Below are 21,643 nucleotides of genomic sequence, written 5' to 3'. Positions count from 1 at the left end.
ACCTGCTAGCCTTGAAGACTTCTTATCCTGGCGTTCTTCCACATACTCACAAGAAACCCTTATTCTGGGGGACTTCAACCTAGGTTGGTTCACCTGTATATCAGAACCACCAAGTAATCTAATAAATCTCCATGGCTACCAGCAGCTAGTCCAAATTCCAACTAGATGTGATAAAAAAACTAAAAGGGAATCCATCCTTGACTGGGTCCTAACAGCCCCACCTTGTACCCTCGCACAGGCAGTCCCCTTAAGTGACCACAACATAATATACTTTATACGTAGTAGAACAAGCATATGCAAAACCACTAACTATATATCCACTAGAAACACAAAAAAATTATCTCTTGAGGTCAAGACTTTACTCTGTAACTGTGACTGGACCCCCCTAAAAACCCTCCCACTTGACCAGGCTGTAAAATATTTCAACAAAACATTTCTACAACACCTAGACACTGTCGCTCCATTGTGCAAAATCAAGGTTAGAACTTCTACAAACCCCTGGCTCAGTAAAGGAACCAAACAAATCCTCAAGTCCAGAGACACTACCTGGATTTCCTATAAAAGAAACAAAGAAACACAAAGCCTAACTGAGTATCAAGAACTGGGCAACCATGCAAAAAAATGCATTAGGCTGGACAAAAAATCCTACCACACAACATTGCAAACTAAATACCAACACAACCCCCAAACATTTTGGAAAAATGTATACCAGCTACTAAAATCCACCCAAAAGGTTACCCCCATACCAACCACCCCTGACACTAAAGTTCCCATCGAAACACAATTCAACTCCCACTTTGTGAACTCAATTCTATCCTTAGTATCACAGGACAGTTCCTTCCTCACTATCCCCCCAACACAAATAACACTAATACAAGCTTTACCCTCAAAACAGTTTCCACCACTTCAATCAAAAGCATGCTCTCCAAACTAAAAACCTCATCAACAGCAGCCGACCTACTCCCCAGCTATTTCTTGAAACTCACAGCAGATGCTATTGCTATCCCAGTCTCCACTCTCATAAACAGATCAATTGTTGAAAACTATGTGCCCAAACTCTGGAAAATGTCCTATGTTACATCCATACATAAAGATGGGACCTCCACTGAACTTAATAACTACAGACCCATTGCTTTACTCTCCCCCCTGGCCAAAATTCTAGAAAAATGCATCCATACCCAGATGCTAAACTATCTCCTAGACAGCAACATTCTGTTACCTACTCAGCATGGTTTCAAACCTGTCCATAGTACCACTACAGCCCTCCTCAGCTTCACAGACACAGTAAACTGTCTCAGAAATGAAGGCCTACAGGTGTCAACTGTTTTTATAGAGATGTCCAAAGCATTTGACACAGTCTCACACCAAATCCTGCTAAACAAACTAAACTAATATTACGTATCAAATTCCACTCTTATCTGGTTCCAAAGCTACTTAACTGACAGGTACCAAGCTGTGAAATGGGAAAATTCTCTCTCTCCTCAGCTGCCCATAACTATAGGATTCCCACAGAGTTCTATCGTAGGACCACTACTATTCACAGTCTTCACAAATGACTTCCATACCTCCACATAGCATGCATCTATCATTCAGTATGACACTACCTTAATCTGTGCTGCACAAAACATTCCCACCCTCCTGCAAACAACTCAACTAGCATTCTCTGATGTTGAAAACTACCTTATCAAAGCCCAACTTATCCTCAATCCAAAGAAAACTCAGCTTATGATTATAACCAGTTCTAACAAAAACATTGATGACAGTCAATTCACTATCTACTCCACAAATGCTACTCCAATCGCTCCAGTGGCACAGGCTAAGCTACTGGGAATAACCATAGACTCCCACCTAAAATTTGATAGTCATCTCAACTTAACTATTAAAAAAGTACATGCCAGACTGGGATCACTCTATCGTATTAAACCGTTTCTTACCAGCAACACAAGATCAGCCATTGCTCACTCCCAACTTCTATCCACCCTACTCTATGCATCTCCCATTCTGACTAATCTCAACAAAACTGAACTAAGAAAAATGGAAGCCTGCTATAACAGAATTGCTCGCTTTGCTGCAAATTGCTCATATAGAACACATCACTGTACTGCTTTGAGACAGCTCCACTGGCTTGAACTGCCCAACCTCCTAACCTACAATCAGCTCTGCCTCTGTCATTCTATCTATTACCTCCCCAATAAGTGTCCTGCCCTCAAAAACCTAGTACAACATCACTCAGCCAAAAGGCCTCTTAGATCATCAAGCAAACTGCTACTAGAAGTCACCAACAGCTACAATAGCTTTGGAGATGTGCTATATAGTAGTTCAGTGGCTAAAAAAATGGAACTCTGTCCCCAGTAGCATTCAAAACACATCATCCAAAGCTTCCTTTAAAGACCTCATCAGACAACATGTCAAGCAAAGTTGGCAGTGCCATGATTGCTCTCCAGGCTAGTGAAAGCAGATAAGGTATACATACTAAATCTTGAGTACTTTATAATAGTTTTCAGTCTTACTCACAAACACTGGCTAATCTACAATGTATGTACTGTACCTGTGTACTATGCATGTATTCTACCTATGTTCCAAATTTCAGCTGTACACCACAGATCTATTAATTACCTTTATTTTTAAATTAATATTTTTTTGTTTGTTCTCTCCACTGTAACTGTTGATGTGCCGCATACCACTGTAAAAACATGTCTTTTGTAATTTATGTGTATACTGATCATGTCTAAATAACTAAATGTATCTGTATTTTTTTTTGAGGAGCTTTTCTCCCTGGGCCTCTGCTGAAAAAGGGCCTTTTCGGCTCAGTCAGACACCCCCGGTTAACAAATGTAAAATAAATAAATAAATAATAAAATTGTACTTAAGATCAGGGAAGAAAACTGTGAGATTAATAGTTGGCCTAAAGTAAACTCCTGGACCACTTTAGTCAAAAAGGCCAGATTTTTTCTCAAAGAAACTCTGTCTCTGTGGAAAACAAGAAAGGGCTGACTCACTGTAAGAGCTTGTAACTCAGGTAACTGAGATACTCTCCCAGCAGATGGCAGAGGAATGAGAAAAAAACAGTCTTCCAAGCTGAGAACCTCAGTACAGTTCAGCCTGATGAGCTGGTTCAAATGGAGATAGAGTAAGTTTCTCAAGCACAAACTTCAGATCCCAGGAAGGAACCACCTGCTTCCTATATAGACGAGTAAGCAAAACCCCTTTCAAAACTGCTTAACTTGAGCATTATTGGAAAGGGAGGGGTTTTTAGGGCAGACAAGCAGAAATGGCAAACAAATGTATCTTGACAGAGGAATGCAAAAGACCACTGGACAGTAACTCACACAAGTAAACAAGAATCAGAGGTGGCTAGACCTGAAGAGTATCCTGGTTCTTTAACTGGCATCAGTTATAAAACCGATATTTGCTGATATCTGAGTAGTTTTATTAACATAGCCCTATACATAATTTTGAAATTGTTCACACCTCACCTCTATACTTCTAATATAAAACTTATAATAGGATTATACAATTGTCTCTGAACTTACTTAATACCCCACCTTTTAACTACAATGTTAACATTTTCTGCCTTACTAAGTTCCTTCCTTCACTTAATTTTCTATGATTTTGTAATCACTAATCACAAGATCTATCATCCGCTTGTCATATTCACAGACACACCTCTTCAAATACTCAATGTTCAACATCTACTAAATGCATAAGTCTCTTTTATACTGTATTAGTTGCCTTTATTTCATATGAATTCAGTCTAATTAGCAAATGGATATTTAATTCTTAATGCATATTACTTAATGTTTGTTCATGTATATTACTGAATGCCTATAGAAAATGTTTATGATATGTTGCGACATTTCTCCCCGGGCCTCATCTGAAAACAGTTTTTTGTCTAAACACAATCACACAAACCTGGAAAACAAAAGCAAAATAAAATAAAATGAAAGTGCCCTTAGTCAAATTGGAAAGAAGAAAGGATACCCACTGTTGCCTTGGACAAAGGGAATCACTACCACAAGTTTTATAGAGTCTTTCCAGATTTTTAGAAGAACCCTGGAAAGGGTAGATAAGCGTACAGGAACATTCCCGTCCATGGAAATGAGAAGGCATCTGTCTTCTGGGCCTGTTTGCAAGGAGTCCTGGAACAGAAGTTCTTTAGTTGCCTGTTTTGAAGGGATGCAAACAAATCTACTTAAGGTGTTCTACACAACTGACTACATTCCAGGAAGACTCTAGGATGAAGCTTCCATTCATGGGAGTCTGTCCAGGTCTTGATGCACTTGTCTGCAATGAAGTTTTGCTTTGATGAAATATATCATACAAGAGGAGTCAAAATTATCTGAGTTGCTACCTCCAAGGCTATTATTGTAAGATTAGAAAGAGTGTAATATCTGGTACCTCTTGTTTATTTATGTACCACACCACTTTGGTTTTGTCTGTGTATACTTCCTGTGGAACAGATATAGTTAATGCTTTCAAAACATTGATAAGTGACACCATCTTCCTGATACTTGCTTCTGTCTGTCTACTGGATCCCACAGAGCTTGCACTTTTAACCCTTTTGGAAGTGCTCCCCATGCCAGACCTGAAGTGTCTATGGTGACTCATCAAAGGAGGGTTAGAAGGTATAATGGAAACCTAGTTTGAAAGATAGCTAGTCTACTCACCATCTACTCTCCTTCTTCACAAATCTCTGAACTGGGATCTTTTTAAAGCACAGCGGTTGTAGACTCTGAGTCCAGACTGATTTGAGGTACCATTTTATTTTCCTCATGTATAGTTTGTCCAGGAAAAGCATGGAAATCAGTGATGCTATGTACCCCATAACCTTGAGAAACTCCCTTGTAGATGCATGGTTCTGACTGGAGAAACTTAGAACGGTTGAAACATGTCTACTTTGCCTTTTGGAAGAAAGGCTCTTCCTATTGCAGAGTACAACAAAGACCCCCATGAAAATCATTCCATGAGAAGGGTTGAGAGAAGACCTCTAAAAGTTGATTTGAAAACCAAGATTGAGTAGAAGTTCCTGAACAGTTGCTAAAGACTTTTGTCAGCTGAAATCAGAGTCTGCAAAGATAAGGTAATCATCCATACATGGAAAATGTGAATGCCTTAAAGTCTGCAGTAAGCAATAACTAGAGATAAGTGTTTTGTGAATACTCTTGGTGTAGTTAAAATCCGGAGGGTAAAACAGAGAACTGATAATCTAAGTCAGGTACTGCAAATCTTAAGAAACTCCTGAAAAGTTTGACAGTGAGGATGTGATGATAGGCATCCTTTAGATCCAACTTTACCAGGAAAGCTAAAGTGGGGGTCTGAGGTACAGGGTGTTGATGAGATAACATCCTGGACTTTTGAATCTTTACAAAAAGGTTTAGCAAAAATATCCAGTACAGGTCTCTGGGATCCTTCTGTTTTGGGGACTGGTAAAATTCTTGAATAAACACTATTGCCTATGAGATTGGGAGCACAGTTTCAATGACTCCCTGTGAAAAAATGGGAAGAAATAGAGTGGTCTGGTTCCATGGACAAGACAGAATCCCTTGAAAGGAAGGCAGTGATTCCCATTGTCCACTGTACCCCCTTACTATTTAAAACAATATGATGCCACAAAGGAAGGTGAACTCTCAAAAATATGGAAAGGTTGCCAGGGTGAGTGAGGGGACCCTAAACAAGTGGCTAGTTATGTTGAATGAGAGGACCATCCTTTTAAGAAGCTTTCCATTTCTTTTTAGAGTCTCCATCCATTAGTTTTAGAAATCCTGTTTGCTGGCTCCTTGCTGTTTACATTGCTTATTGTAAAGGAATCTCAAAAGAAAGAGGAAATAACTATTTACTCTGAAAAGGAAGGTTGAAAAATCTGAGACACTGCTTAAATCAGTTTTTCTATGTCATCAAAGCTGTTAAGCACTTCAGCTGCAAAAGGGGCAATCTGAACTGCTTTATCAAGCAAGCTTCTATGAAAAGGTTACAGGGACTGTGGATAGTGGTCATTTGTATGCACTATTTATCTCAACCTGGCCAAGACTTTTGGCACTATCCTCCATGCTGGCATGATTGGAAAATTAGACAAACGTTAACGTAAACCACCACACTGTCCACTGGATTGAAAATTGGCTATCCAACAAATCCTAAGTTTTGAAAAATGTCGGGTCCCTTTCTGAATATCAACTTATGACTACAGGGGTGCCACAGGGATCAATTCTGGGTCCTCTTCTGTTTGGCATTTATTTTGCAGACCTCCAAGTCAATATACCAGAAGTGTGATTGATCAAGTTTTTTGATGACTGCAAAATGGGCACCGTTAGCTGTTCATTCTCAGCTACAAAACAGCTCCAGTAAGGGCTGAAATATGCACATAGATGATGTATCATAAATGGCCTCAAACCAAATGAAAAAGTGCAGTATAGTAGCATTTAGCATCAAGGTTGTTCCACCTCATAAGTTAAAATGGTACTCCCCTTTAAATAGATATGATCATAAACTTATTTATGTGGATAATTTTCTCATTCAATCATCATATTTCCACCAGTTAATCCATCTATCAGACTCAGTTAATTTCTACAGGAATATCTTTAAGATATAAAGAAGTCATCCTAACACTGCACTTGCCCCTTATCAGACACATTTAATATGTTGCCCTTTTTGGTTTGTACAAATCCAAGCATATCATTCGAATGGAAAGGTCCAAAAGATTTCTAACCAATAGAAGTAAATATTTTAAATTCTTCAACTAACCCTATCACATTAACATGACATTCCTTACACTAAGTAGCTTACAGGTTGCTGTGATGTGACCTTGTGACTTGCTTTTCAAGCCATATGAGACCCAGTCCTATTTGGCTTCCTACTTTTTTCCAAAATGAATGGCACTCCAAATACATGAAAGGACGTAAATATACTACCCATGCTAAGGACTTAAATATACTCCATGTGTTGACATAAATATACACCATTAATAAGACTCACTAGAAAAACACAGGTTCCTAACTGAACATATTCCTAACCTATGAAATACGTTATCACTACAGGTCAACTAAAGTGTTACTTTAGCTACCTTTAATGATAGCCTTGATGACTGGATTGGTAGTTATCATGTATGGCCCTGCTTGAATTGGGAGAAGGGCACTAGTAAAGACCACGTTCAAAGCAATGAACTCAAATAATCAGAAGTCTTACGTTTTTTTCCAATCACATCATTATACTTGCAATTGCTAATTTATCATAAAAAAACACTCATTTTATGACTTTAACATGGAATTTAACCAATACAGGAAACTGGGGATTGGATACCTCTTTTAATTATTGATGGACGTACTGACATCATCCTGGAAGCATATTTTAATTAGGAATTGAGTAATTGCTACACAAATATAATTAAATTAACAGTTTGGCAGGAAACTAAATGCTTTACAACTATTTAATAAAAGACAATTTCCTGCTCTCTCATATTTTGGGGGCAGGGGGGCATTCCAACCAATGACAGGAAGCTTAGCTGCTTTCTGTGTGGCCACCAAAAGACATAATTAAATTAAGTTGAGAATTTCCACTAAGTGAATGTGACAGTAGATGATCAGTCTTCAGTTCCTGCTACTAGTAGCATATTTAAAATTTAAAAGTTTATGTGAAAGGCTTAAAAACTTAAAAAGAGTGCTTGTTTTTACCATAAATTAAAGATCACAAGTGAAAAGATGTGATCAGGAAAATAGTAAAGTAGCTTTATAATCTGAGTTTGCTCTTTGAACATGATCTTTAAGTGCTTGAAAAGGGTGGCAAGAGCTTTTACATTTGCCTACTTAAAGGTAAATAATGCTAGGCATCTTATGGTCCCTGTGGTCACTTGCCTACTATGTTTCTGTGTTCCTAAGGGAAAATTTTCAACCTGACATTTAACATCATCAGGAAAATTTTGAGAATGAAGGCAAGCAAAACTCCTCAAAACTGATAAAGACGCAACAGCTCTCATGGAAGAATCAGCATCATCACAGGCACAATTTCAAATATGCTTAGGAACATGAGAACCAGCTGTCAGAGAAGCATTTAATGAATTCTTTACTAGAGAAGAAGGAAGGCTCAACATTAACATCTGCATGTTTTCAAAAGATAACAATACAAAAATTAAGATAGCAGCTTGACGGTTTAAAATTCTCAAAGTTAAACTACTAGAAAGATATATTTTCTTCCCCAGCTTATCCATTGCTTTCTTATTCTTGTCAGACACAATGGGGTTAGCAGCAGTAACTTGTTTATCAGAAGCAGATTTGGATAGAGAAATAACTACTGCGTCTGCTTTAGGATTAGAAAATAAAAACATGGGGTAACTTGTATCATTTGTCAGACTTCTTGAGAGCTGGAGGTTGACCATTTGTTAAGTCAGACGCAGTGAGAAAAGCATTCTCTAAGGCAAGCAAGACAGGAGGAATAGCTGCAGCTTTAGGCATTGGGAATTTCATTCTGGTCCCACTGGAAAACAAACCATCATCTTAGATAAAGTGTCAGTAAAATAAATCTCTTCAGCAGTGAAATCTGTAACACATTTTCCTCAGAATCTGGATGCTCAGACTGAGAAAAAATTCTCCAAGTGCAACCATCACCCTGCAATGCCCACTATTCTGTCTGAAATTCACTGTCAGAAAGAGAAGGAGCTTTTTCCCCTTTTTTGTTTAAATAATCAGAAAGTAAGAAAAAAAAACACTAACAAGGTCTTTGGCAAATCCCAGTAAGACTGCCATGTCCATATAAATAGAAACAGGAAACTGAATGTTTTTCCTCACTAAGCATAGTCTCCTTAACTAAAAGACTGACTCCTAGTAGGGACACTCTTTCCAGCTTTCACATCCCCATACCATCCAAGTGAAGACCCTTCATCTGTCCCTTTCCTGACACTGACAAAATGGCACTCCCTTGCTCACTAAGGGCATCTTTTCAGTCTCACAGGATATGTCTTTACCCTTGTCTTTGGTGGTTGAAAAAGCTACACCAAGAAGATTGGGGGAAAAGATGGGTGGTCTGAGGAACAACAGGAGGCCATAACAGAGTCACCCACCAGCAGCTGAGGCAGAATAATTACCCAGAGACCAAGGGTTGATCCATAAGCAATACAAAGAAGAGACATAGAAAGCAGGAACAGGAGCTTGGATGAGTCAGTAAAGTGTATGGTAGAGAACAAGTGGTTTTGAGGTAAGTAAGCCACTGACAGTAGCCCACATGCACTGCATCATACCTCACACATATAAAACTTTCTAATCTGAGTAAAATTTAATAAAAATAAAAGGTTTCCTCATAATAACTTCAAATGAATATACATATAACAAATCTCTTAGCAATGCAATGACAACCTGAAAACCCTCAGTTTCATAACTAAACAGAATAATTATGACAGAAAACACCAGTTTTCTTCTTAAAATAATGCAAAGTGGAAGGCTTTCCCCAATGGGGACTTGTCTGCTCAGCTCTTGAAGCTTGCTAGCTGACCAACAGTTTCATGAGGCCCATTTTAGTAGTGCTTCCTGTCCTTTTATGGTGCTCTGCTCAAGGTTCTGAAAGTTGGAGTATGTGGAAGTCATTCCCATATGGCTTAGGCTGGCTACCGTAACAGTGATCTGTTTCAGCATTTAGAGATTTGGGTCCCTAGCACCCTTCACAGTGCTATTTAGTGACTAGATGGCTAGAAGTAACATGAACAGACCTTATCACACTAGGAAGATCTCAGTGCAGATGTCAGAGAATAGCCTAGACGTGCATATCTGTAGAGTGATGCCCTCTAAGTGACTGCAACTGTGACATACATAATGAGGATCAGCCAGATGGACAACTCTTTTGGATTATTGCTGTCATTCTGAAAAACAGATATAAATGTGGCCAAATTTGCCACACCCTTCATTTCACTCTGACATACCCTTACTCTCAACTGTGATGCCTGATTTGCATAATCATTTGATGCAAATGTTACAGACTAGATGACAAAAAAAACATTATATGTCTGCCACAAACTGTTACTTTAATTTCTTAGCTTTGTAAAGTAATAAAAGAAACATTCTGCAAACTGCTGTCATACTAGGACATGACTGCGATACATACAATTTCTATAAACCAGCTTGCAGAAAACCAGCATGTTATAATTTCCTGAGCTTGAACTCTTTTCTTTCCTGACTGTATTTTATCATTAGCAAAATAAATATTTACAGCTTTACGTTACCACTAGAGATATTTAAGATCTATACATCAGACAACCACAGCCAGTCTTCATTTCTATTTTTAGCTGGAAGAAAGACACTTCACAAAAGGAAACTACAGGACTAACGGAGTTTTATGATGTTTCTGGTATATTATCGTGGTGTTCCAAGTAGTTATTCATGGAATAGGGTGTTTAGATTAACTTTCTTTAACACTGACCTTCAAAGATATCCACCATTCTGAAGAAAGCCAGAGACAAGGAGGATTTTCCACTTCCTGTTCGTCCACAAATCCCAACCTAAAAAAGTCAAGCTTTTCAATTAAATGCCTTAGAAATATGACAGTTAAATTGAATAAACAATTATGTTAGTTCTATTTAGCATACAGGAAACATTAAAAATGCAAACATATTGAGGGAAAATATATAAAAGCTATCATATGGCACTGTGTGTTTGTTTGTGTGCACTGTGTGTACCTAACTGCACATGGTACATGTGTATGATGTGTGTTTATGTAACCCCCCATCTTGTTATGGTACATGTGTATGATGTGTGTGTATGTAACCCCCTCTCTCTGGTTATAGTACATGTGTATGATGTGTGTGTATGTAACTCCCTCTCTCTGATTATGGTACATGTGTATGATGTGTGTGTATGTAACCCCCTCTCTCTGATTATGGTACATGTGTATGATGTGTGTGTATGTAACCCCCCTCTCTGATTATGGTACATGTGTATGATGTATGTGTATGTAACCCCCTCTCTCTGATTATGGTACATGTGTATGATGTGTGTGTATGTAACCCCCTCTCTCTGATTATGGTACATGTGTATGATGTGTGTGTATGTAACCCCCCTCTCTGGTTATGGTACATGTGTATGATGTGTGTGTATGTAACCCCCCTCTCTGATTATGGTACATGTCTATGATGTGTGTGCATGTAACCCCCTCTCTTTGATTATGGTATATGTGTATGATGTGTGTGTGTATGTAACCCCCTCTCTCTGATTAGTGTACATGTGTATGATGTATGTTTATGTAACCCCCTCTCTCTGATTATGGTACATGTGTATGATCTGTGTGTATGTAATCCCCTATCTCTGATTATGGTACATGTGTATGATGTGTGTGCATGTAACCCCCTCTCTCTGATTCTGGTACACGTGTATGATGTGTGTGTATATAACCCCTCTCTCTGGTTATGGTACATGTGTATGATGTGTGCATATATAACCCCTTCTCTCTCTCTCTGATTATGGTACATGTGCATACTGTGTGTGTGTATAACCCCCTCTCTCTGATTATGGTACATGTGTATGATGTGTGTGTATGTAATCCCCTCTCTCTGATTATGGTACATGTGTATGATGTGTGTGTATATAACCCCCTCTCTCTGATTATGGTACATGTGTATGATGTGTGTGTATGTAACCCCCTCTCTCTGGTCATGGTACATGTGTATGATGTGTGTGTATAACCCACTCACTCTGATTATAGTCCATGTGTATGATGTGTGTGTATATCCCCATCTCTCTTGTCATGGTACATGTGTATGATATGTGTGTGTATAACCCCTCTCTCTGATTATGGTACATGTGTATGATGTGTGTGTATAACCCCCTCTCTCTGATTATGGTACATGTGTATGATGTGTGTGTATGTAATCCCCTCTCTCGGATTATGGTACATGTATATGATGTGTGTGTATGTAACCCCCCTCTCTGATTATGGTACATGTGTATGATGTGTGTGTATATAACCCCCTCTCTCTGATTATGGTACATGTGTATGATGTGTGTGTATGTAACCCCCTCTCTCTGATTATGGTGCATGTGTATGATGTGTGTGTATGTAACCCTCTCTCTCTGGTTATGGTACATGTGTATGATGTGTGTATATAACCCCCTCTCTCTGATTGTGGTACATGTGTATAATGGGTGTGTGTATATAACCCCCTCTCTCTGATTATGGTACATGTGTATGATGTGTGTGTATGTAACCCCCTCTCTCTGGTCATGGTACATGTGTATGATGTGTGTGTATAACCCACTCACTCTGATTATAGTCCATGTGTATGATGTGTGTGTATATCCCCATCTCTCTTGTCATGGTACATGTGTATGATATGTGTGTGTATAACCCCTCTCTCTGATTATGGTACATGTGTATGATGTGTGTGTATAACCCCCTCTCTCTGATTATGGTACATGTGTATCATGTGTGTGTATATAACCCCCTCTCTATGATTATGGTACATGTGTATGATGTGTGTGTATATAACCCCCTCTCTCTGATTATGGTACATGTGTATAATATGTGTGTATATAACCCCCTCTCTCTGATTATGGTACATGTGTATGATGTGTGTATATAACCCCCTCTCTCTGATTATGGTACATGTGTATGATGTGTGTGTATATAACCCCCTCTCTCTGATTATGGTACAGGTTTATGATGTGTGTTTATATAACCCCCTCTCCCTGATTATGGTACATGTGTATGATGTGTGTGTATATAATCTCCTCTCTCTGATTATGGTACATGTGTATGATGTGTGTGTATGTAACCTCCTTTCTCTGATTATGGTACAGGTGTATGATGTGTGTGTATGTAACCCCCCTCTGTGATTATGGTACATGTGTCTGATGTGTTTGTGTGCAACCCCTCTCTGGTTATGGTACATGTGTATGATGTGCATTTACGTAACCCCCCCTCTGATTATGGTACATGTGTATGATGTGTGTGTATGTAACCCCCTCTCTCTGGTTATGGTACATGTGTATGATGTGTGCGTATATAACCCCCTCTCTCTGATTATGGTACATGTGTATAATGTGTGTGTATATAACCCCCTCTCTCTGATTATGGTACATGTTTATGATGTGTGTGTATGTAACCCCATCTCTCTGGTCATGGTAAATGTGTATGATGTGTGTGTATAACCCCCTCTCTCTGATTATGGTACATGTGTATGATGTGTGTGCATATAATCCCCTCTCTCTGATTATGGTTCATGTGTATGATGTGTGTGTATGTAACCCCCTCTCTGGTCATGGTACATGTGTATGATGTGTGTGTATGTAACCCCCTCTCTCTGATTATGGTACATGTGTATGATGTGTGTGTATATAACCCCCTCTCTCTGATTATGGTACATGTGTATGATGTGCGTGTATATAACCCCCTCTCTCTGATTATGGTACATGTGTATAATGTGTGTGTATATAACCCCCTCTCCCTGATTATGGTACATGTGCTGATTATGGTACATGTGTATGATGTGTGTGTATATAACCCCCTTTCTCTGATTATGGTACATGTGTATGATGTGTGTGTGTATATGTAACCCCCCTCTCTCTGGTCAAGGTACAAGTGTATGATGTGTGTGTATAACACCCTCTCTCTGATTATGGTACATGTGTATGATGTGTGTGTAACCCCCCTCTCTCTCTGATTATGGTATATGTGTATAATGTGTGTGTGTATATAACCCCCTCTCTCTGATTATGGTACATGTATATGATATGTGTGTATTTATCCCCCTCTCTCTGATTATGGTACAAGTGTATGATGTGTGTGTATGTAACCCCCCTCTGTGATTATGGTACATGTGCCTGATGTTTCTGGTTATGGTACATGTGTATGATGTGCGTGTATGTAACCCCCTTTCTCTGATTATGGTACAGGTATATGATGTGTGTGCATGTAAGCCCCCCCTCTGTGATTATGGTACATGTGTCTGATGTGTTTGTGTGCAATCACCCTCTCTGGTTATGGTGCATGTGTATGATGTACATTTACGTAACACCCCCCTCTGATTATGGTATATGTGTATGATGTGTGTGTATGTAACTCCCTCTCTCTGGTTATGGTACATGTGTATAATGTGTGTGTATATAACCCCTCTCCCTGATTATGGTACGTGTATGATGTGTGTGTATATAACCCCCTCTCTCTGATTATGGTACATGTGTATGATGTGTGTGTGTATGTAACCCCCTCCCTCTGATTATGGTACATGTGTATGATGTGTGTGTGTATAATCCCCTCTCTCTGATTATGGTACATGTATATGATGTGCGTGTATGTAACCTCCTCTCTCTGGTCATGGTACATGTGTATGATGTGTGTGTATAACCCCCTCTTTCTGATTATGGTGCATGTGTATGATATGTGTGTATAACCCCCTCTCTCTGATTATGGTACATGTGTATGATGTGTGTATATATAACCCCCTCTCTCTGATTATGGCACATGTGTATGATGTGTGTGTATGTAACCCCCTCTCTCTGGTTATGGTACATGTGTATGATGTGTGCGTATATAATCCCCTCTCTCTGATTATGGTACATGTGTATAATGTGTGTATATAACCCCCTCTCTCTGATTATGGTACATGTTTATGATGTGTGTGTATGTAACCCCCTCTCTCTGGTCATGGTACATGTATATGATGTGTGTGTATAACCCCCTCTCTCTGATTATGGTACATGTGTATGATGTGTGTGTATATATAACCCCCTCTCTCTGATTATGGTACATGTGTATGATGTGTGTGTGTATATGTAACCCCTCTTTCTGGTCATGGTACATGTGTATGATGTGTGTGTATAACCCCCTCTTTCTGATTATGGTACATTTTTATGATGTTTGTGTATAACCCCCTCTCTCTGATTATGATACATGTGTATGATGTGTGTGTATATAACCCCCTCTCTCTGATTATGGTACATGTGTATGATGTGTGTGTATATAACCCCCCTCTCTCTGATTATGGTACATGGGTATAATGTGTGTGTATGTAACCCCCTCCCTCTGATTATGGTACATGTGTATGATGTGTGTGTGTATAACCCCCTCTCTCTGATTATGGTACATGTGTATGATGTGTGTGTATGTAACCCCCTCTCTCTGGTCATGGTACATGTGTATGATGTGTGTGTATAACCCCCTCTTTCTGATTATGGTACATGTGTATGATATGTGTGTATAACCCACTCTCTCTGATTATGGTACATGTGTATGATGTGTGTGTATATAACCCCCCCTCTCTCTGATTATGGTACATGTGTATGATGTGTGTGTATTTAACCTCCTGTCTCGGATTATGGTACATGGGTATAATGCGTGTGTATATAACCCCCTTTCTCTGCTTATGGTACATGTGTATGATGTGTGTGTATGTAACCCCCTCTCTCTGATTATGGTACATGTGTATGATGTGTGTTCTTCTCTCTGTCTCCTCCTCATATTTCTAACTTCCAACAAAAAAAAAAGCTTGTTTTTTTATCTGTACATAAATGTTTTACTTACATGTTTTTTTCATCTGAAAATCCTGTACTTTTAATTTGTTTAGACTACATTAATCTTACTTTTGTATATCATTACCTAGGATTAGAAATATTATGACTTTTTTTAACAAATTGTATATTATCTCTGTATCTTTCACTGTTCTACTACTTTATTTACTTTTGTATAACTATTGTAAAATTGTCTGTATCCTGTGGAGCTTTTCTCCCGGGGCCTCCACTGAAAACGGGCTCTTCCAGGCCCACTGGACTATCCCGGTCATCAATCTGTAATAAATAAATAATAAATGTGTGTGTGTGTGTGTGTGTGTGTGTGTGTGTGTGTGTACACACACACACACACACACACACACACACACACACACACACACACAGCCTCTGACATGAACAGGATATGTGGAAGATAGATACATTTCCTAATTGCCACTTCTCTGGAACAAGATTCCAGTTCACGTGAAACAGAGCCCTTTCCTGACCCTCTTCAAACGAAACTTACATCAATGGATGGGTGACCAGAAAATTACTCCTATGGTGGTGCCCATGTCCTTTCTTGACACAGGAAGTCAGTATTAACTCCCATAGACCCTTACATCTGTGAACTTCTTTCATCTACCCACTGACAATTGGGGCAACTCAGGATGAATATGGCTAGGCTTGTAAGGACTCTAGGGCCCTTAGCCTAGTAACCTCCTATAAACCTATGAACACACACATATATATATATATATATATATATATATATATATATATATATATATATATATATATATAAATAGTTAAGTACATACATAGATACACTCTCAGTTGGTAGCATCTTCTCATCTAAAGGACATGCTACTATTGTTGCCCCTCAGGGTTCTGTCTTGTGTCCTCTCCTGTTCAGCATCTAATTGGCTAATGTGAAAGCAGATATTACAGGTCTGTTCCATAAACAGTCCTTTCAAGATCAGCATAGTTACTAGAAATCTAGATATCTTCATTGACAATGAACTATCATTTGATCATCACACGTCAGTTATAGTTACGAAATGTGTCTACCTTGCCCAGTTAATTGCCAAGGGTATATTTTCTAAGTCTAGGAATATCCACATCCCTTGTATTCTTCACTTATCAATCCAGCCAGAAAATACAATGCACAGTAAAAAAAAATCAAAACAAAAAAATCAAAGAACTAAGTTTCTTTCCTATCCAGAGAGACCAAAAAAACTTCTCACTTTTCTTTGTCTTGTACTCGATTGTGTCGGTGAACTCTGACTCACCTTTTCTACTGAGAAAGAGCACATAGTACACCTCCTCAATTTCAGAAATAGTGGTAATAATAATAAAAAAAAAAACTCATTCCAAACCCCACCGTCATCACAACATAAACAACACCTTTTGGAGAGAGACAGAGAGATGTTCCATACACAACAAATTCCCTACTTCTGGAGAGAGTCCCTCTTGAATGTCAAACAATGTAACACACTAGCATTCTTTAAATTCAGCTTTTATGACTGGATTGGTAACCACAAATTTATTCTTGACTTAAACATTCTTAAACTTTCTGCATTTGTCAGCTTAAGTTTTAAGACTTTGTCATTGTGTGATGATAATCTTTCTTTACAAAAAGCTGACCAAAGCTGGCAGTCATATTATTCTGGGATTTTCTGCATTCATATTAATTATTCCTCCCATGACCTGCAAGTCATTAAAGAAAAACAACCAAGCATTGTACACCCAGGATCTGTATCAGTTGTTATATGTCTGCATTAACCGACATTGTCTTCAACCGTAGGCACCAGTGAAGCTAATGATAACTGTACTTACTGGGTGGCAGCTGTATATGCAATGACATAAACAACAATATATTACTGATTAAGCCAACAAAGTCCAGTATTATGGTTTTCAGCAGAGTACAAAAACAACATGGAATACCATCTATGTTAAATAATGATGGCAACAGTAATGTCTTACAATAGGTTGTTTTTTTACAATAGGTTATTGACCAAAGTATCATGGATTACTATTATACCCCCCTCATAACCTTCATGCAACATACAGAGAAAGTAATTAACAAACTGCTCACACATATAAAACTCTGTTACAAAATGTCATAGCTCTCTGTCTCTCTCCATCCATTGGTCATTAGCTAGAAATGTGCTCATACCAAAACTTGAAAAAGGCCTCCCATAAATAATCTTTTCAGTCAAACAGAAACATACATAAACTAAAGAGAGTAGTTTATAAAATCTGCAGGCTCTTCCTTCTGGCAGTTAACAACACCCATTACTGGGTCTTGAGTGAATGTTATAATTGACTTTCACTATGTAGCAGGGTGACACCACTGTTCAGAGTACAGTTAATTAAATTACTTTACCTCGGCCAAGGCACACCATTAAACACTAAACTACTTATTAGACAACAACCTTACAACCTTAGGGAAGACCTGAATGAATGAATTACTCTAACTAGATCCCAGCCTTCACAGGAGAAATAGCTTTCTGCAAACTCAAACCAATTATCTATAACCACTTCCATTCTTATATTAAGAAAGAAAATACACTAGACCTCTACAAATTTAATCTAAAAAACTCCTTCTTAAAGGAATCTGCCTGTACTTACCTCAAAGATAATAAAAAGATCACATACAGTGCATCACACCAGTTCTGAAATTTATACATGAATTATACTTTGTCTTTTATTTAGCCTCAAGAGCAAAGGATAAAAACCTTTAAGCGTCTCAGCTTTGATGTAAGTAACATGCTTACGTATATAAATATGTAAATGTTGTACATATGACCTCTTTAATGCACCATTTGTTTCTTGATGGTATTTTGTCAAAATGTTCTTAAAATGTATCATTAATGTACTATATGTGGTTCAAAACTGTTACCTGAGAAACTACGTTTTGTCTTGCCTCAGTGGCCTGAATCATAGCGGAAAAGGGTCTGCCAAGTAGTGTATTAAAACAAAATGTAAATAAGTAATTAAACAAGTAAACATACAGTTTATAAACATGGTGGAATCAGCTGTCTGAAGAAGTTAAAATATATCTGATATAACAAAAGGGACTATTACTCTAAGGCAGAACAGGAAGATGCATCTAAAAACATTTAGCTAGCCAGAGTAACGGTTAAAGAAATTCAAGTTATTAACTGTGAACTGTGCTTCATATTTATAGAGGTATAGTGATTTGGCAATATACTGTAGGTTGAATTTCCTCTAGAACATATAAATTCTCAGACTCAAAACTGATTTTCTGAGCAGAAAATCTGTGTCACTTTTCTCAGCAGAAAAAGACAAATGAATACTAAGACTAAATACTAAAGTAATGCTTTTAGGAAAGGGGAGAAAGCAGAGGAAAGGTCAGTCTACTACCATAAAAAGCAACCTTTTGTAGCATCTCATCCTGTGTCAAGGGGTCATCATAAGCTATGAATGTCAAAAAATAGTCTTGCTATTGATTTTGCCTTCACTTTCGAGTCAGCATGATTATGTGTCATTTAGCTTATATAGCCAGTCAAGTCCCAAGATATTACACAGATATATGACTGTGGATAAATGGTGAGTCTCAGTCACATTACTTAGTGCATTATGTGTGAAAAGGTTTGGCAGAAGCATTGCTATGAATACCTTTTGTCCAGGATGGATATAAGCCTTCACATGTTTCAAGACAGGTTTAAGGCTACTGTCATATCGGACGCACAGATCCTGAATCCTAATCTCTCCATGTTGTGGCCAGTCCTCTGGAACTTGAGAGGGATCTAAGGAATGAAAAAAGAAAAAGACACTGATAATTTAAAAGCAGTTACTAAACCTTTTTTTCTTCTCTGCTAGACTCTATGTGTTTTAATATCTTGTGACAGCAATATCTACATTTAAGCTGGCATTTAAATAGCATCTGCTACAACCATAATCTCCTCAGAAACGGTCAACGCAATAAGACAGGCAACTTGACAACAATATTTGCATTACTGTAAAGCGACACTTTTTTTTCTCAAGTCATACATGTTTGCTTCTCTGGTCATGGTGTGCTTTTTGTATCTCTGTAATATCTCAACCAACATCTTAGCTCAAAAAATAACTTATTCACCTTTATAATGAAGTCCACTTTATTTTTTCCACTAATTTTTACTTTTTGACCAGAAAAATCCAGATGAGCAAAACCAATTTTCATTGCAGCCCAAGGAAAAAAGTTTTAGAAAAAAACAGAAATATACACAAATATTTATAACAATTAACTATACAAAGATTTCTGGTTATTAATCACAGATTTAGTAACATTAGCATACTTAAAAAAGTAAATGAAAACAGAAAGTATGTGTAGTCAAATAACCCTAGTAAATTACATATTGTTTACTTTACTGAAAGAAAAAAACACAAAATAGTGATACTGTAAAACAAATCACGCCAGTCTCTACCAAAATGAATTAAATTTATTCCGTTAGCGCTTTCGTGCATTAACAGATAGATGCACTTCTTCAGACAACATGTTTAAAAATAACTAGGGTATATATAGAGAGATTTGTTCACACACCTAACAGCTCATCATCAATTATATAATTAAAACACTTAAAGCACCATATACCTTAAAAAATTATATACTCTATTTGTTAATCACAAACTTAAACATTAAAACCCACATATAATTTATGAATACAATTTCATCATGGTTTATAAATAATTTAAATCGTTATAATATTAAATAGCATCTTAAATATTTCATAAAACACATGTTAGTAGCATATTATATACGTTACCTTACCATTTTTTAACATTACTCATTGCTAACAACCTAGCGTTGTAAAGCCTTCAATTTTAGAAGGCATTTAATAGAACATAATTCATTTATACCTGGATATACATATGCTTCAGTTTTAATTTGCCACAATAGTTCCTGTTCTTCAAGTTTTAGGTTCATAGGTTCATAGGTTCATACTAGGCTATCTGCCCGAGGGCATTTACAAGCCTAGCCCATAGTTTTGTGGCTTACACCACCCCTTTAGTATGGGGAACTATACCCATTATTTTGCTGTGCCTCTGTCGAGCAGTGACACTAAGGTAATCCCTGGGGTATATCTGCGATCTCCCATCCATTGGTCAAGATTTCTCTTGAACAAGGCCAGCGAGGTGCTCTGCCTCACATATACCGGGATTTTGTTCCACAGCATAGGGAGTCTTTGGGTGATGAATCTATCTCTCCAGCACGTCTTATTAATAGCCGTGTCGAGGATTAAGTCTCCCGCCCTTGTGGCTCTGACTGATCTAGATTTTTTGAGGTGAAGCATATTCATCAAATCTGGGTTTGACATGGCCTCGTATGTCAGGCAAAGGTCACCTCTGAGCAAGCGGTAAGCGACTGAATAGAGCTGGAGTTCTTTCAGTCGGGCAGCATAGGACAGATTTTTGAGACCCTTTATCCCTTTGGTGAGGAACTTTTGTGGCCTCTCCAGCTGCTGCAAGTGTCGGGTCAGATACATTCCGAATGGGGCATTGTACTCAATCATTGGTCTGATGAGTGATGAGTATAGGGAGCCTATGACCTCCCTTGATCTAGATGTGAATCCCTTCATGATAAGGTGGGCAACGTAGAAGGTCTTCCTAACTACTTTAGCTACATGGGTGTCGAATGATAGGCTACTGGCAACCTGGGTCCCCATGTCCCTGATAACTTCTTCTGTGCTCAGTGGATTGCCACCTATATGGTAGCTAGGGGTAACCTTGTTTTTCCCGAAGGGTATGACTATGCATTTTTTGGCATTTAACTTTAGGCCATGGTTCTGGCACCAGTTATCCGTTTCTGTGAGACCCTTCTGAAGGATATCTGTGTCAGATGTGTTTTCGACTATGGCGCCCAGTTTGCAGTCATCTGCAAACTTTGTCAGCCATAACCCTCCTGTGTTTGCTTGTACTTCAGAAAAGTAGATGCCAAACAAGAGTGGGCCCAGGACTGAGCCCTGTGGGACACCACTTGTGACAGGCTTTGAGTCTGACATGGCGCCAGCAACTCTGACCCTGTGGGTTCTGTCACTCAGCCAGTTTGCAACCCATCTTGTGATGTATGGGTTAACATTTAAGCTGATGAGTTTTTCAATGATACCCGAGTGGGGTATTGTATCGAAGGCCTTCGCCAGATCGAGGTAGGCTGTATGGACTGCCTTTCCCTCATCAATGGCTTT

General features: G+C 38.4%; 1 protein-coding gene across 9 annotated transcripts in view; it reads right to left on the bottom strand.

The window, feature by feature from the left end:
- The window catches only part of ABCC9 (ATP binding cassette subfamily C member 9), a 1,652,866-nt gene that overhangs the window by 117,117 nt on the left and 1,514,106 nt on the right, over window positions 1–21,643 (bottom strand). For all 9 annotated transcript variants that reach the window (XM_044087794.1, XM_044087796.1, XM_044087793.1 and 6 more), the window contains 2 exons: window positions 19,098–19,228; window positions 10,396–10,474 (listed from right to left, as the gene is read on the bottom strand). In XM_044087794.1, the coding sequence (XP_043943729.1) occupies window positions 10,396–10,474; window positions 19,098–19,228 (210 nt within the window). The remainder of the gene's footprint in view (window positions 1–10,395; window positions 10,475–19,097; window positions 19,229–21,643) is intronic.

This window comes from Protopterus annectens, chromosome 11.part0, assembly GCF_019279795.1.
Source record: "Protopterus annectens isolate FY-2018-M chromosome 11.part0, PAN1.0, whole genome shotgun sequence".
Taxonomy (NCBI): domain Eukaryota; kingdom Metazoa; phylum Chordata; order Ceratodontiformes; family Protopteridae; genus Protopterus; species Protopterus annectens.
This window is presented reverse-complemented; position numbering and strand designations above follow the sequence as displayed.